The sequence below is a fragment of the Dama dama genome, chromosome 33 (assembly GCF_033118175.1).
Source record: "Dama dama isolate Ldn47 chromosome 33, ASM3311817v1, whole genome shotgun sequence".
Taxonomy (NCBI): domain Eukaryota; kingdom Metazoa; phylum Chordata; class Mammalia; order Artiodactyla; family Cervidae; genus Dama; species Dama dama.
Window position 1 is genome coordinate 11740117 of NC_083713.1, and position 18956 is coordinate 11759072.

Sequence of the window (18956 nt, forward strand, 5' to 3'; positions counted from 1 at the left end):
GTTAATTAGCAATGTCTGCAGGTTTCTGTTCTATTCTAACTTCATTCTGAAGTCACATGGTTTGATAATCAGAAAAAGTGACTTCTTAACATCTCTGCTTGATTTTCCCAATAATATTGAATTGACTCCCAGGTTCTATAAATGGGTACACTTACCTTTCTTTCTGCTAAAAGCACGGTTCATGATGAAGCTCAACCAAATTGATGTTCAGTTTAATCACACTTTATATCCTATAAAAACATAAAATAGCAAAGCTTAAATAAAGGAATGTTGAACAACCCCTTTTATGCAAACTATTTTAATTGCAAGGTCTTTTTAAATTTTTTAGATGTTTATAAACAATATTCTGAAATATCCTGAAGGACAATGGGTAAGAATAAACATAATAAGAAAACACATAAGAAAAACACTACTCAATATTATGAGTGGCACAGCAGACAAGAATAATATATCAAATAAAATTTCTCCAAGGTTCCTTAATTTTCTTGTCTTTTTTCTTTTACATCTTCCATTAATTATATTTACTTGCAAATTTAAGAAGAAGGAAGGTTAACTTTTCCCTGAACTTGTCAGTAAAAAGTATGGTAATGTTTTGGATTATCATTGACAGCAGTGGTGGATAAACAGGAGTCATCTGCTTATGACAAGTGGATATCGTGCCCCTCTCCCCTCCATCATGCTATGCTGGGCAACTCTTTGCCCCATTCTCTAAGTAGCTGCTGCCTATCTTTTGAAACCAAGGCAATGGGGCATTTCCCGCTCCTCGTCCCTGAAACCACAGAGGGAGCCTTGATGATCCCTGAATCACCATCTGGACGATGCACCCCTAGTCTTGAAGAACAGTGTGCATTCACAGCCAAATAGATGTATGGTCCTGTCCTGTGGGATCTAAGAAATCCAGAATATTTTCATCATTTGATCCCATCAACATTTCCTTCAGCTGAAACCGGCACTGTTTCTGTTAGAGTAACTGATTAGGTCTGTGAATCACAAAGACACTAATTTTATCAAAGGACAGTTTCTCCATAACGGGGTTATTCTCTGCCACATGAATCAACTGAGAATTTTCCAAACTTTTACATGTTGATTAATTCGTGCATAACAACTTTATTTCTTTCCCACATTTTACTATAATCATTTAAAAAGAACCAAGCTCCCCCTTTAACATTTTGCTTAGAAATCCCCTCCAGTTAAATATCCAATTTTGTTGATTCCTAGTTTTATCCTCCACAAAACATTAGAACACAAATACAATTCAGTCAAGTTTTTTGTGGGTTTTTTTTTTTTTTTGCCATTTTTTTCACAATGATCACCTTTTCACCATTGTTCAAAAACATGTTGTATTTTTTCCCCAAGACCTTAAAACAATGGACTTGAACATTTGAATATCTACTAACATTCTGTTCATGATTATCTGTGGATTCTCTAAGAAGATGGAGACTTTCCCTCCAGCTCTCTTCTTTTCTTTCTGACCTCTGACCAGAACTGTCTATAGCAGTCCCTTCAAAATACTCTTGGTTTCTTCTAGCATACACTTCAGAACTCTTCAAGCTTCTCCCCATTATCTAGTTCCAAAGCTACTTCCACAGTGTTAGGTATTTGTTCTCAGTAACAATTTATTTTTTCTCTTGATCTGGTCAGGTTGTCATAACAAAATACCTTAGACTGCCTCAACAACAGAAATTTATTTCTCACAGCTGTAGAGGCTGGAATTTTGAGAGTCATACTTTAGCGTGCCAGCATGGTCAGGTTTTAATAAGTATCTTCTACCCAATTAGATCCTAAAGACTCCATCTCCAGATACCATTTCTTTGGGGGTAAGAGCTTCGACATATTAATTTGGAGGGAACACAAGGATTCAGTCCATAGCACTCTCCATAAATCTACATAGCAATTAAAGCACAACAGAGAAATTAATCTTTATCACAAAGTCATCTTTACAGTGAAATTACTGCTGTTTATGTCCTTGCATTTCTACTCTCAAAGGAAAATTAAAAATTAACTGAATTATAAACTATTATTGTTAAGCACTGTTTTGTAGACCTAGATGATGACACAGTAGCATCACTCTGTTATTCACCTCACACTTTACTCATCTTCTCATGATATACACTATTAATACAAGATAGGTAGAGAGTACAGTGTAAGAATTAGAATGCCATGATAATTATGCCATGCATAGTAACCATATAAGATGGTTTCTTTTCTATGCTCTGAAAGATATTACTATTATTTAAGTTATGATTAAAATAACTTCATTTTCTACAATTAATTTATTCATTTAGTCAGAAATTATTTACTGACCACCAGTGCCAGACATTATTCAAGACGCAAAGTAATACAATAAAGATCAAATATTTCTGTATCCTCCCAAGAATTACTTTTCACCTAGAAGCTAACAGACATGTTTGTTATCCTCAAGGAATAAGTGAAGATCAAAACTTGCAGAAAAAAAATAAAAACATGAAGTAAAGAAATATAATGTATCCAAATGTAAGATTCAACTTCTCCGGAAAAATGAAGAAACCAATACTAAGAATGAAGAGAAAATCTTAAAAGCAGTCAGAAAAGAAGATATTATGTATAGAGGAGCAAAGATTAGGATTGCAGCAGCTTTCACATCTGAAACACTGCAAACTAAAAGACAGGAGCGACATCTCAAAAGTATGAAAAAAACTGAACCTGGATGAAGAAACAGATCACCTAATTATATACAGGGAAAGGGAAGAGTGCCCAGAGAAAGGCAGTGCCAAAGAACGCTTAAACTACCACAGTTACACTCATCTCACAGGCTAGGAAAGTCATGCTCAAAATTCTCCAAGCCAGGCTTCAACAGTACATGAACCAAGAACTTCCAGATGTTCAAGCTGGATTTAGAAAAGGCAGAGGAATCAGGGATCAAATTGTCAACATCCGTTGGATGATCAAAAAAGCAAGAGAGTTCCAAAAGAACATCTACTTCTGCCCTCTTGACCATGCTAAACCTTTGACAGTGTAGATCACAACAGACGGTGGAAAATTCTTCAAGAGATGGGAATATCAGACCACCTGACCCACCTCCTGAGGAATCTGTACGCAGGTCAAGAAGCAACAGTTAGAACTGGACACAGAACAACAGACTGGCTCCAAATTGGGAAAGGAGTATGTCAAGGATGTATATTGTCACCCTGCTTAGTTAAATTACATGCAGAGTATATCATGCAAAATGCTGGGCTGGATGAAGCACAAGCTGGAATCAGGTTGCCAGGAGAAATATCAATAATCTAAGACATGCAGATGACAGCACACTTATGGCAGAAGGCAAAGAATTAAAGAGCTTCTTGATGAAAGTGAAAGAGGAGAGTGAAAAGGCTGGCTTAAAACAACATTCAGAAAACTAAGATCATGACATCTGGTCTCATCATTTCATAGCAAATAGATGGGGAAATAATGGATACAGCGAGACTTTATTTTCTTGGGCTCCAAAATCACTGCAGATGGTGACTGCATCCATGAAATTAAAAGATACTTACTCCTTGGAAGAAAAACTATAACCAACCTAGGTAGCATATTAAAAAGCAGAGACATTACTTTGCTGACAAAGGTCTAGTTAAAGCTATGGTTTTTCCAGGAGTCATGCATGGATGTTAGAGTTGGATGATAAAGAAAGCTCAGTACAGAAGAATTGATGCTTTTGAACTGAACTGTTGGAGAAGATTCTTGAGATTCCTCTGGACTGCAAGGAGATCAAGCCAGTCAATTCTAAAGGAAATCAGTCCTGAATATTCATTGGAAGGACTGATGCTAAAGCTGAAACTCCAATATTTTGGCCAACTAATATGAAGAACTGACTCATTGGAAAAGACCCTGATGCTGGGAAAGATTGAGGCAGAAAGAGAAGGGGATGACAGAGGATGAGATGGTTGGATGGCATCACCGAATCAATGGACATTAGTTTGGGTAAACTCCAGGAGTTGGTGATGGACAGGGAAGCCTGGTGTGCTGCAGTCCATGGGGTCACAAAGAGTTGGAAATGACTGAGTGACTGAACTGAATTGAACTGAACTAAACAGTGATTTTTCGGGTTCATTTTTAATTTCTTTATAAAATACCATAATGTATTGTACATTTTTGCCCTTATCTTTCTTAGGGATCCATAGGCAAGCAAGTAACTCTGGCTATGTACAAAATACAAATGGGATGTGTAAACGTGATCAAGAAAAAAAATCATAATTAATAAATTATTCACATAGAAACATAATCATTCTAAATTTAAAGCCAATTGGGAGTTTAAATTCTCTAAATAAAAGTTCTTAAATGTATTATAAACATTAAAGGCAGATGTCTTTAAGTTAATTATTTTAATCCCAAATTTTTCATAAAAGTCAGTAAACACATTAACAAAACACTATGAATCCACTTCGTATTCATTTACTCTATAAATTTAACCTTTTTAGCCCTGATTGTAAAACAAGTTTGAAGCCAACAATCACTTTTTTAGCATAATCCATCGTATACAAGTTTGAAAATTATTTACCAACAGAAATTTGGTAAATTTCCTATAGATACTTATAAATCAGTTCAGAAGAAGTTTAGAGTGAATTTTTTAATGAATGGCAGTTTCCTGCTTTGCAACCTGCTGCCCAGACTCTTGCTTTAAAAATTAAATCACATTGTTATGACTAAAGAAACTCTATATAGTATGAATATTAAAAGCTGTAAAGTAGTTGGCTCTGAATTTCATTTTTATTGTTATGAGTACATTTAATATCAAATTTTCCTGGAAATCTTTCAAGGTTAAAAGAAAAAAGAAAGAAAAAGAAACCTCAAATTGATTAAAACATGGTTCACATTTATGTAACTCATATATCACTTTAAATTCCTGTTCACTAAGAGATCAGAGATGATGCTAAAGTAATGATGATTAATCATTAGATTTAATTCTGTACAGAAGGGAAAACCAGGTGAAGTTAAAATAGTTCTTTGCCTGTGAACACATATACAACACATTTCTTTTTACTCTCAAAACTTTTGTGTGCTTTTTGAATATATAATTCAAGAAGGTAATCCTGAGACAATGTCAGACAATTTTAGATCCTGCATTAATGCCTCCACATTGCTAAATACTCTAAAGTAGTTGCTGACAATTGGAACTTCATTGCTAGTAAAGGAAATTTCAAAAATCCTCCTGGGAGAACTCAGTTCATTTCTGACACTCTTCTGGATCTAATTAGTGTCTATTGTAAATGTTCTCTGCTTAAATCTCCCAATTCTAAGACATCTTCTGATATTCTTCCTCCCTGTATTTTAGGACAGTAATTTGCAAAGGGCTTTTTGCTTCTGTGGATCAATACTAAGTGTAGACAAGAAAACAAACCAGTACACAAACTGAGACATTTCACAGGAGAAGTCATGTGATATATGTTTTAGAGGCTATACATTTATAATTCACTAAGAAATAGCAATTTTAGTGTCTTCTGAAATTCCCTAACTTGAGATATAAATGCTTATCACTATTTTCCTTTTTTTTTTTTTTACAATATTCACTCATATCTAACACTTATTAAAAAAAGCTTTGTCCTTCCACTAGCTACACTTTGAGACCACATTATATGACAAACATTATAGGAATGGGCTTCCCAGGTGGCACGCTAGTAAAAGAGTATGCCTGCTAACGCAGAAGACGCAAGAATCACAGGTTTTATTGCTGGGTTGGGAAGATCCCCTCAAAAGGAAATGGCAACCCATTCCAGTTTTCTTGCCTAGAAAATTCCATAGACAGAGTCGCAAAGAGTCGGACACAACTGAGCTTGATCTTTACAGCAACTAGAAAGTAAAAATAAGTAGGACGTGGTCCCAGCTTTCAAGGAATTTACCATCTTTGAGAGTAAGGGAGAAGGATATGTGGCTCTACAGGTGGGGAATGAACCCTATAAAAGAGGGAGACACCCTTCAAAGAGAGAGGATGATGCACAGATGGCTATTTTGTTCACAGGGAAAGTTTCAGAGTCATGCGAACAGTCACTTCCCTAATGGGCAAGGGCTAAAGGTGAGGACGGGGAAAGGTTTCAGGTAGAAGGGCAGAGCACTTGTGGTACATGTTGATTAGGAGCATGCAGCTCCTAGCTACACTGCTAATCGCCTTCTGGGAGCCATCCACTGGCTCTCCTTGAGGGCCTAGACTACTATGCAACACCCTTTATTAGGAATGGGAAAAGGTCTAAGAAGAGCTTTAGCATTTGGTAATGTGGCAAACTCTTCAGAATGGATTATATATGAGAAAATCTTGACATAAAAGATCCAGAAATACCAGGTCTAGGGAATAACAACAGCAAAAATGACCTGAAATCCTTGCAATGCTAAAGTAAGGTCTGGTGACACTAGTGGTAAAAAAAGAAAAAAAAAAAAAAAAAAAAACTGCCTGCCAACATAGGAGACATAAGAGACACAGGTTTGATCCCTGGGTCAGGAAGATCCCCTGGAGGAGCTCATGGTAACCCACCCCATGATTCTTGTCTGGAGAATCCCATGGACAGAGGAGTCCGGTGGGCTATAGTCCATAGGGTCACAAAGTGTTTCATGACTGAAGTGATTTAGCACTGAAGAGTAAGGTCAAAATAAAGGCTGCTGTTGTTGTTGTTGAGTTGTTAAGTCGTGTCTGACCCTTTTGGGACTTCATGGACTGTAGCACACCAGGATTCCCTGTCCTTCAGTATCTCGGGGAGTTTGCTCAAACTCATGGCCATCGAGGCTGGGATACTATCCAACCATCTTCGCCTCCTGCCCTCAATCTTTCCCAGCATCAGAATCTTTTCCAGTGAGTCAGCTCTTTGAATCAGGTGGCCAAAGTATTGGAGCTTCAGCTTCAGCATCAGTCCTTCAATTAATATTCAGGGTTGATTTCCTTTAGGTCTGACTGATTTGATCTCCTTGCTGTCCGATGGACTCACTCTCAAGAGTCTTCTCCAGCACTACAATAAGAAAGCATCAATTCTTCAGTGCTAAGCCTTCTTTATGGTCCAGCTCTCACATTCGTATATGACTAGTGGAAAAACCTTAGCTTTGACTAGACGGACCTTTGTTGGAAAAGTGCTATCTCTGCTTTTTAATATGCTGTTTAGGTTTTTCATAGCTTTTCTTCCAAGGAGCAAGCGTCTTTTAATTTCATGGTAGCAATCACCGTCTGCGGTGATTTTGGAGCCCAAGAAAATAAAATCTGTCACTGTTTCCACTTTTCCCCCATCTATTTGCCATGAAGTCACCAGACCAGAAATCATTATCTTAGTTTTTTGAATGTTGAGTTTCAAGCCAGCTTTTTCTCTCTCATCTTTCACCTTCATCAAGAGGCTCTTTAGTTCCACTTCACTTTCTGTCATTATAGTGGTATCATCTCCATATCTGAGATTATTGATATTTCTCCCAGTAATCTTGATTCCAGCTTGTGATTCATCCAGCCCACCATTTCTCGTGATGTACTCTGCACATAAGTTAAATAAACAGGGTGACAATATACAGCCTTGATGCATTCTTTTCCTAATGTTGAAGCAGTCTGTTGTTCCATGTCCAGTTCTAACTATTGTTTTGTGACCTGTATACAGCTTTCTCAGGAGACTGGTGAAGTGGTCTGGTATTCCTGTCTCTTTAAGAATTTTCCACAGTTTGTTGTAATCCACAGAGTCAAAGGCTTAGCACAGTCAATGAAGCAGACATAGATGTTTTTCTGGAATTCTCTTGATTTCTCTGTGACCAAAAGGATTTTGGCAATTTGATCTCTGGTTCTTCTGCATCTTCTAAAACCAGCTTGTACATCTGGAAGTTCACAATTCACATACTGCTGAAACCTAGCTTGGAGCCTCATTTGAGCCTCATGTTGCTGGCATGTGAAATGAGCACAATCGTACATTAGTTTGAACATTCTTTGATATTACCCTTCTTTTGGATTGGAATGAAAACTGACATTTTCCAGTCTTATGACCACTACTTAGTATTCCAAACTTGCTGACATACTGAGTGCAGCACTTTAACAGCATCATCTTTCAGGATTTCAAATAGCTCAGCTGGAGTTACATCACCTCCACTAGCTTTATTAGTAGTAATGCTTATTAAGGCACATTTGATTTCACACTCCAGGATGTCTGGCTATAGATGAGTGACCACACTATCATCATCACTCACTGAGAGGCTACAATGAATTAAAAGGAAAAATGAGCATATACAGCCTGTTCTTACTGACAATAAAAGCTACAAAATTTGAAATTTACTGACACTGCCTATTCTAAGAGGATTTGAAAGAAACATATTCAGAAGTCATTTCCAGAGCTAAGTACTGTTCAGTAAGTATCTGGTCCGTAATTATGGCGACATTGGGATATCGCAAAACTCAGTATGGGGACTGAGTATCAGGACTGAGTATCAGCCCGAGTACCACCACTCATCCCCTCCGGAATGAAGATAACCACAGGTCCTTTTTTGTGTCCTTTCAATGAAAAGAGAGAAAACTCCAGAGATGGAGATGTAGTGGAAACGTCAAACCATCTGAGCTATCCCAGTGGCATGATGAGTATCTCAATATACTTCCATAAGTGCCTATAAAATCCCGAGCTAAATTTTGGCAGGCTTATATCAGTCTGTTTCAACATTAGATTGAGATTTTTCATGAAAGTTTCATCCAATGATCAATGAAGTATTTCTCTCCCTGGATTTTCTTATTATCTTATGCTCTTAATGGAAGGTCAGTTACTTTTCTCTAAAATGAGATAATCAAAATAAATTATACTAAAAGAAGTATTTATAAAGACAAAACTCCATATCAAAATGGACATTATTACAATAGAAGTTCTTTGTAATGGACAGTATTACAATAGAAGTTCTTTGTACAAGTTCTACTTAATATTTCCCCCCTTTTAAAAATCACAATACACTATTTCTCCCTTTTACTTTCATTGCACACAAAAGAATTATACCTTTTTAGATCTGCTGTTTTTATCATTTGACCAAACACTTTGATATCCTTATCCTAACTGTGAGTGAGAACTTGTAGGATCCAATCACTGAGGTAGCATTATCTTTGGCAAAACTGTCTTAACTCCTTTAAAAGACTAGAATAAAACAGCTTGACTGCTCAATTAATGCTATTACAGTCTAGGATTAAGACTGAAGGGATCTTGACTGGAATTCATAAAATATATATTGTGTTAAGATTCAGCTGATTTCTACAGACAAAGCAGCAACATAAAACTTTGTACCTGAGTTTCAAAATTTTTTGCCTGTCATTAGGATATTTAGCTTGAAAAGCATTTTTTCACTTAAATATCTTGCTTTAATGTTATCTGTTTTGATTTTTAATTTTTGACATGTATGGCAACTAGTTTTTATCTTTATGATAAATTTCTAACAACCAAAGATTTACAAAAGTGCATAGATTTCAAGAAAATTAGAGATACCAAGAGAACATTTCATACAAAGATGAGCACAATAAAGGACAGAAATGGTTTGGATCTAACAGAAGCAGAAGATACTAAGAAGAGGTGGCAAGAATACAGAGAAGAACTATACAAAAAATCTTCACGATCCAGATAATCAGAATGGTGTGATCACTCACCTAGAGCCAACATTCTGGAATGCAAAGTCAAGTGGGCCTTAGGAAGCATGACTATGAACAAAGCTAGCGGAGGTGATGGAATTTCAGTTGAGCTATTTCAAATCCTAAAACATGACGTTGTGAAAGTGCTGCACTCAATATGCCAGCAAATTTGGAAAACTCAGCAGTGGCCACAGGACTGGAAAAGGTCATTTTCATTCCAATCCCAAAGAAAGGCAATGCCAAAGAATGTTCAAACTACCGTACAATTGCACTCATTTCACATGCTAGCAAAGTAATGCTAAATATTCTCCAAATCAGTCTTTAACAGTACGTGAATGTGAACTTCCAGAAGTAGAAGCTGGATTTAGAAAAGGCAGAGGAAGCAGAGATCAAATTGCCAATGTCCGTTGGATCATCAAAAAAGCAAGAGAGTTCCAATAAAACATCTATTTCTGCTTCACTGACTACACTAAAGCCTCTGACTGTGTGGATTACAACAAACCGTGGAAAATTCTTAAAGATGTGGGAATACTAGACCACCTTACCTGCCTCCTGAGAAGTCTGTATGCAGGTCAAGAAGCAACAGTTAGAACTGGACATGGAACAACAGACTGGTTCCAAAATGGGAAAGGAGTAAGTCAAGGCTGTATATTGTCACCCTGCTTATTTAACTTATATGCAGAGTACATCATAAGAAATGCTGGACTGAATGAAGCACAAGCTGGAATCAAGATTGCTGGGAGAAATAGCAATAACCTCAGATATGCAGATGACACCACACTTACAGCAGAAAGTGAAGAAGAACTAAAAAGCCTCTTGATGAAAGTGAAAGAGAAGAGTGAAAAAGTTGGCATAAAACTCAACATTCAAAAAACTAAGATCATGGCATCTAGTCCCATCACTTCATGAGAAATAGATGGGAAAACAATGGATACAGTGACAGACTTGATTTTGGGGGGCTCCAAAATCCCTGCAGATGGTGACAGCAGCCATGAAATTAAAGACACTTGCTCCTTAGAAGAAAAGTTATGACCAACCTAGACAGCATATTAAAAAGCAGAGACATCACTTTGCCAACAAAGGTCTGTCTAGTCAAAGCTGTGGCTTTTCCATTAGTTATGTATGGATGTAAGAACTGGACTATAAAGAAAGCTGAGTGCTGAAGAATCGATGCTTTTGAACTGTGGTGTTGGAGAAGACACTTGAGAGTCCCTTGGACAGCAAGGAGATCAAACCAATCCATCCTAAAGGAAATCAGTCCGGAATATTCATTAAAGGAATGATGCTGAAGCTGAAGCTCCAATACTTCGACCACTTGATGGGAAGAACTGACTCATTCAAAAACACCATGATGCTGGGAATGATTGAAGGCGGGAGGAGAAGGGGATGACAGAGGATGAGATGGTTCGAAGGCATCACTGACTTGATGGACATGAGTTTGAGTGAGCTCCGGGAGTTGGTGATGGACAGGGAAGCCTGGTGCTGCAGTCTTTGGGTCGCAAAGAGTCGGACACGACTGAGCGACTGAACTGAACTGAATAGATTTGCCATTTTAATCATTTTATATACCATTTTAAGACAGAAACAATTCCTTTTATCAGCTCTTTGCATCAGTCCTAGAAGAAACTAAAAGAAACATCTTTTCACATGATGTCTACAGCATCTTACAGTGTTAATGGCTTTGGTAAGAGAACATTGATAAAAATCTAGTCCTCCAAAACATATCCTTCAAATATTTCTATTGTAAAATCATGCTTTCCTTAGTATTAGAGGCATTACTGTTACTGTTAGAGGCTCTATACTTGCCTAGGAGCAATACTGTTTGACCACAGCAAATAATGCATTCTGCCTCTGTGACTACAATCAAAACAACCTATTTTTAACTTTAGTGGAACCATGGTAATATTAAATCTGCTGGTGACCCTCCTGTCAGCTTTCTACCACCCTTTCCTATCCAGCTGCCAAAACATTTCTTCTGAGAAATCTCTATCTTCATTACCACCTTGATGATTTGAACTTTACCCTAGTCATGTAATCCTGGAAAATAACAAAGGTTAAGGAAATCCCCCACCCTTTGTGTCTGGTAATGGCTTGCTACAAAGAACCACCCTTTCCCACATTACTTAGATAAGATTCAGAGCACTCTCCTGTTTACCCTATTGTTTACTTCATTAATGACTGATTGAAATTAAAAGATACTTTCTCCTTGGAAGAAAAGCTGTGACAAATCTAGAAAGCATATTAAAAAGCAGAGACATTTTGCCAATAGCAGACACTTTGCCAATAAGGTCTCTATAGTCAAAGCTATGGTGCTACAGTTTTTCCAGTAGTCATGGGATGTGAGAGTTGGATCATAAAGAATGCTGAGCATTGTAGAATTGATGCTTTTGAACTGTGGTATTGGAGAAGACTCTTTTATTTTTTTTTAATTTTTATATTTTTTATTTTTTATTAGTTGGAGGCTAATTACTTCACAACATTTCAGTGGGTTTTGTCATACATTGATATGAATCAGCCATAGAGTTACACCCCATCCCGATCCCCCCTCCCACCTCCCTCTCCACCCGATTCCTCTGGGTCTTCCCAGTACACCAGGCCCGAGCACTTGTCTCATGCATCCAACCTGGGCTGGTGATCTGTTTCACCATAGATAATATACATGCTGTTCTTTCGAAACATCCCACCCTCACCTTCTCCCACAGAGTTCAAAAGTCTGTTCTGTACTTCTGTGTCCCTTTTTCTGTTTTGCATATAGGGTTATCGTTACCATCTTTCTAAATTCCATATATATGTGTTAGTATGCTGTAATGTTCTTTATCTTTCTGGCTTACTTCACTCTGTATAATGGGCTCCAGTTTCATCCATCTCATTAGAACTGATTCAAATGAATTCTTTTTAACGGCTGAGTAATATTCCATGGTGGATATGTACCACAGCTTCCTTATCCATTTGTCTGCTGATGGGCATCTAGGTTGCTTCCATGTCCTGGCTATTATAAACAGTGCTGCGATGAACATTGAGGTGCATGTGTCTCTTTCAGATCTGGTTTCCTCAGTGTGTATGCCCAGAAGTGGGATTGCTGGGTCATATGGCAGTTCTATTTCCAGTTTTTTAAGAAATCTCCACACTGTTTTCCATAGTGGCTGTACTAGTTTGCATTCCCACCAACAGTGTAAGAGGGTTGCCTTTTCTCCACACCCTCTCCAGCATTTATTGCTTGTAGACTTTTCTTGAGAGTCCCTTGGACAGCATGGAAATCCAACCAGTCAATCCTAAAGGAAATCAGTCCTGAATATTCCTTTGAAGGACTGATGCTGAAGCTGAAGCTTCAATTCTTTGGCCACCTAATGTGAAGAGCCAACTCTTTGGAAAAGACCCTGATGCTGTGAAAGATTGAGGGCAGGAGGAGAAGGGGACAACAGAGGATGAGAAGGCTGAAGGGCATCAATGATTCAATGCACATGAATTGAGCAAACTCTGGGAAATGGTGAACAACAGGGAAGCTTGGCGTGCAGCAGTCCCTAGGGTCACAAAGTAACTCAGACATGACTGAGTGACTGAACAACAACGACTGATTAGAGGAACTATCTGTATTACTGACCAATCTGGACAAAATACCTGCTACTTAGATGTGACCAAACTAGCTAAGCTTCTCTCCTTCCACACGCTCCTGAACTTTGACCCACCCTCAGCCTTCCTTCGTAGTCTCTTCTAAGAGGAGAACCTCAGAGTAAAACATTCTCTGGTCTACTGTCTCTAAATGTACCATCCTCACACATCCTACATTCCTACCAACACCCTATTCTTTCCAGTCTTGGTTACTCTTCCTTACAAGAGAACAGCCCTTTTCTGTCTAGACTTTGAAATGCTTGCAGATCCAATCCTTGGTATATTCTCCCTACTGCAATCACATACTCCCATTATTGCAGTAATCTTACCAAATAAGGTCTCTCTTCTCAACCTAAATTTGAATATATTTTTTATCTGACACTCCATTTGATCATATTTAGAAAGTTCTGGAAACTAACATCTACCTACTTCACTGAATTAATTTGCAAATTTTCCTTTGACTAAATATAATCAAATGGAGCTAGCCCACTCATTCTCTCACATTCATGTGTGCCTTCATTTCACCATCAAATAAATTGCAAAAAGATATCCTAGAAAAGTAAATGAATCTGGCTTGTAAAAATTTCATTATTTTAGAATCTCTAGCATCAAGTTCATATCTACAGTGAATATCAGTTAAATTACAAAGTGAATTAACAAATTTAATTATACTTCAATTATAAAGTTAATTAACAGATTGTTTTCAAAAACAATATACATTTTATTGCAATACAAGTATATATCTTAGTTCCCAAAATCTGTTGAAAATGTGTAACAAAGAAAAATCTTGAATTACTTTGAAGATATTTTCAAAGTTAGGAAAATTTCCAAGATTGTTCAGTAGTCCAATTAATAAAGCTATACTCTTACCTTATTACATATATAGTACAGAGTTATGACAAAAAATGCAAATAAATACAATGTACTTCTTCATCAAAGAAAACATTATAAACATAAACAAGCCTATAATGATAATAGCCATGATCATTCTCTGACATAAGAAATATTTTCTGTGTTAGACAAAAAGAAATCAATTTAAATAATACATCTGGTGAAACAATATAAATTAATGAATAATTTGATAAGTTCAGTTCAGTTCAGTCGCTCAGTCGTGTCCGACTCTTTGCGACCCCATGAACTGCAGCAGGCCAGGCCTCCCAGTCCATCACCAACTCCTGGAGTTTACCAAAACTCATGTCCATTGAGTCAGTGATGCCATCCAGCCATCTCATCCTCTGTTGTCCCCTTCTCCTCCTGCCCTCAATCTTCCCCAGCATCAGGGTCTTTTCCAATGAGTCAGTTCTTCGCATGAGGTGGCCAAAGTATTGGAGTTTCAGCTTCAACATCAGTCCTTCCAATGAACACCCAGGACTGATCTCCTTTAGGATGGACTTGTTGGATCTCCTTGCAGTCCAAGGGTCTCTCACCCAGAGGAATCGGGTGGAGAGAGAGGTGGGAGCGGGGATCGGGATGGGGAATACGTGTAAATCCATGGCTGATTCATATCAATGTATGACAAAACCCACTGAAATGTTGTGAAGTGATTGGCCTCCAACTAATAAAAAAAAAAAAAAAAAAAAGAGTCTTCTCCAACACCACAGTTCAAAAGCATCAAATCTTCTGCACTCAGCTTTCTTTATAGTCCTCCTCTGACATCCATACATGACTACTGGAAAAACTAGTCCTGTGGCCACTGCTGAGTTTTCCAAATTTGCTGGCATATTGAGTGCAGCACTTTCACAGCGTCATCTTTCAGGATTTGAAATAGCTCAACTGGAATTCCATCACCTCCACTAGCTTTGTTCGTAAAGCCATGTATATTTTCAGGTTTCCCTGGTAGATCAGAGAGGAAAGAATCTGCCTGCAATGCTGGATACCTGGGTTTGATCCATGGGTTGGGAAGATTCCCTGGAGGAGGGCATGGCAACCCACTCCAGTATTCTTGCCTGGAGAATCCCATGGACAAAGGAGCCTGGGGGGCTATAGTCCATGGGGTTGCAAAGAGTTGGACACGACTGAGCAACTTTCACTTTGACTTTCATGTATATTTTCAGACTGAAGTCCAGCAGACACTGTGATTTTTTTCAACAGCAAAAAATGAAGAAAAAAAATTTACTCTAATAAGGCAAATATTCTTTCTAGGTTAAAATTTTCATAGGAACAAAATTTTAAGAATAGAAGGAAATGAAGATAGTATCTACCTAAGGACAAGAGGAAAATACTTGTAAATGAGAAAAGAATGACAAGTCATTAATAAGTGAACCATATGGAAAATATTAGTATGAAAATATAATGTCTGGAATTACAAAAAGTCATAAAAATAATCTGCAGAATTGGTAAAATTAATGGATGAATTATTGAATATAAAGATTAAATGAAGAAACTCTCCTAGAAGACTACAAAAAAAGTATAGAGATATATCAAAGAAATACTGAGAGATTTAGAGCATAGAAATAAAAGTGCCAAAATCTAGATACTGGGAATACTAGAAAGAGAGAAACATAAAAAGAGAGATCAAGATACATTTAAAAAAATTATGAAGTGAATTTTCACAGAATTAAAACTGATTATGAAAAATATCAAATAGAAAGTTTCAGACTTAGGCATATTACAGTAAAATTTAGAATAGTAAACTGCAAGACAGTACACAACACACACAGGCAGAAACAGATTACCTACCAACAAGCACCAAATTAATAATAAACCTCCTAACTGTAACACAGGATGCATAAAAGACAAGTAACCAATATTTTCAATGTATTCTGAAAAAAAAAAAGAACTTTGAATTGTAAATGTTATAAGAAGAAACTATAATATAATATAATGTGGGAGTAAAACTACATTGAAGACAATGCCTCAGAATTGTTACCACTGAAAATATTTATTTTGGTTTAAGAAAGTACTAAAAATATTCTTGGGAATAGTAAAATAAGAAAAGAAACAAAACCAGCTTTTGTAAAGGAAAGAGACACTAATTTTACATTTTATCTTAAGAATAATAATAGCTAAAGTAGGACTATAAAAGGAGAAAAATAGAGACAGATGCATACATTATAAATGAAACCTATCTCTGTGTATATATATGTAACAGTATGTATGTAAGCTTTTAAATAACCATTAATTCCTATTTTGAACATGATTTGTCAGAAAATAGAAAACAAAAGCTGTCTAGTTAACTTATTAACTAGTATTAATATAATTTTATTCCAAAACAAAAACTAATTAAAAAAATAAGAATATGCCCATTTATATGTGAAATAGATGCAAAAATCACAATAAAATGTTAGCTACTGAAGAGGCAGAAGGAGTAAAGAACGAACATATAAAGGAACAGAATCAGAGGGAAGATCATGACTATGAACAGCCCTAATGAGTATGACTATTTCAATACCTTGCACCTGCAATCAATATATACACCCTTGCACAAGGCTGACGCTCTCATGCCACTCTCCTTTATTCAGTCGCCCAGGGAACAGGGAGTTCTGTGGTACACTTATGGGGTGATGTCAGAGCTGTTGCCTTCAGTACAGGAAAATGCAGAAGTCCATTTCAGACTAGAAAACAATACCTTCCATTCAATGGAGACTTCTAGACGGGGACCTCCTGGCTACTCTGTGTTCCTTTTATGGCTTTTCCTTTGGTACCTCGTGGTGGCTGTTTCAGATACTTTCTATGCTCACCAAGTCATATGCTTAGAGATAACTTTGCCTCCTACTTGACTGAGGTGACTGATGACAGCCTGTCCATATCCCCACACTTTTTTTTTTTCCTGTTATCTCCACTAGTCAATTGCACAATGATGATTGCTCGCTTTAAGGTTGAGATCCTAATGCCCAGTCATCAATCTCTGCCTATTCTCTTCACCATCTCTCTTATCTCAGAGGAACAGGAACATCTCACTCCCTACACTTGTGCTCTTTGTTCTAATTTAATCTCAGTTCTTTCCAGTTCTTGAGAATCAGCATCGTTATCATCCTCACTCCACCAAGAGATGAAAATCTTTAGAGTACAAGATTTCCCTTTTAACTTTTGCCACAAAGTTTTTGAAATTCTGGTTACTTTCTTTCACTGTGTCATGTCCTCAGACCTTCTGAAATATCTTCTGATTTATATTTCAAAGGGAGACCTGACTAGGCTAATTGATGGATGGATATTGAAAGAAAGAGAAAGAGAACTCAAGGACAACTATTTTCCTTTTTATTTTTAGCTGAGTAAATCATAGTATCACTTATGAAAAAAGGACACGTAGGGAAAGCAAAGGCGGGAAAGTGGAATTAAGAATTTTGTTTTGGATATGCTAGTTCTTAGACATCTAAGAAGAGAAATTGAGTCAATGGTTAGGTACAGAAGTCTGCGACTGGCAGGCAGGGTAGAAACAGAAATGTAATTTGTGAAGTAACCAATTTATAGATGATGAGATCAGCTAGGAAGTGGATATAAATAGAGAAATGATACTTGAGCCCATGGGCATGCCAAATTTTATAAACTAGGCAGAATAAAAAGATTAAGCTGGGGGATGGTTAAGAAACAGCCACTGAAGTCAACATTAAACCCAAGAAATTGTGCAGTTCTGGCATGCAAATGAAGAATATTTTCAGTAAAAAAAAAAAAAAAAGAAAGAAAGAAAGATTAAATAATACTGACATATCTACAAAGGGGAAGCTTGAGAAATAGCTATCAGTTTCAAAACATGGAGACTGTGGGTGACTTTGCATTGTAGTTTCAGGGGTGAAGGGGCTAAGACAGTTTGATTGATGCTGGTTCCGGACAGAACAAGTGAGATAGTAAGACAGGAGGTGGAAAACTCATGGAATTTCTTCTATAAAAGGAAGCAAGAAATAAGGCAGGACTTACGGGTGATGAACTCAAAGAACAGACATTTATTGAGTACTGTTGCATGTGTATTTATGCTGATGAGAAAATAACTTTAGTAGCAGAAAATTGATGATACATAAAAAGAGGGGGAAAACACAAGAACAAATTCCTTGAACAGGCATAAAGTGATATGGTCAAATCCACAAGTGAAATGACTTATTTAGATAAAAGGAAAGGTCATTCACTCATATTTGAAAGTAAGGTTGAATCATTGAAACATATAAAAATACTTAGTAGTTCAGCAGATTAAGTGGTAAGGAAATATGGAATTTCTCTTCTAATTGCATATATTGTATCAGTTAAAATGCAGGTCCTTAGCCCTGAGTGAGGAAGTGAAGGGATGGAAGGATTAAAGAAGAGAAAAGAAGAAGAAAGGAGGGGTAAGAAATTAGTCATCTCAAAGACAAGAACAAATGTAAGTTGAATTTCTAAGCAATTTTAATGACCCAATGAGGACTGCAATCTAAACATACATTCAGACTACTCAACATGGTCATATGAGTTTGCCTGTGCACATGTTTGTGCACTTGACCTATTTAAGTACTGAAGAGTACAGAATAGGAACATAAAAAGTCTTGGTCCATGAGAATTGTAGAAGGTAGCATGAGAAAATACTTTTAAGTAAGGGGTGAAAACTTTATGTTGGTAAAAACAGTCTCCTTGTAGTCCTTGGCATTTTTAATATCTAAAAAGGAGATGTGAACCATGTGATGTGAGTCCATGTCATTATTTTGCACTTTCTAAAAAAAATTTTTCAGTAGCTTTATTTTCTTTTTTACTTGTAAGCATATTTTTTTTTCATTTATTTTTATTAGTTGGAGGTTAATTACTTTACAATATTATAGTGATTTTTGCCATAGATTAAAATGAATCAGCCATGGATGCACATGTGTTCCCCATCCTGATCCCC

General features: G+C 36.9%; 1 protein-coding gene across 2 annotated transcripts in view; it reads right to left on the minus strand.

Annotated features, from left to right (window-relative positions):
• Positions 1-18956, minus strand: part of GULP1 (GULP PTB domain containing engulfment adaptor 1) — a 310878-nt gene that overhangs the window by 122777 nt on the left and 169145 nt on the right. For both annotated transcript variants that reach the window (XM_061135150.1, XM_061135151.1), the window contains exon 3: positions 156-230. In XM_061135150.1, coding sequence (XP_060991133.1) covers positions 156-183 — 28 coding nt within the window. In that variant the 5' untranslated portion in view covers positions 184-230. The remainder of the gene's footprint in view (positions 1-155; positions 231-18956) is intronic.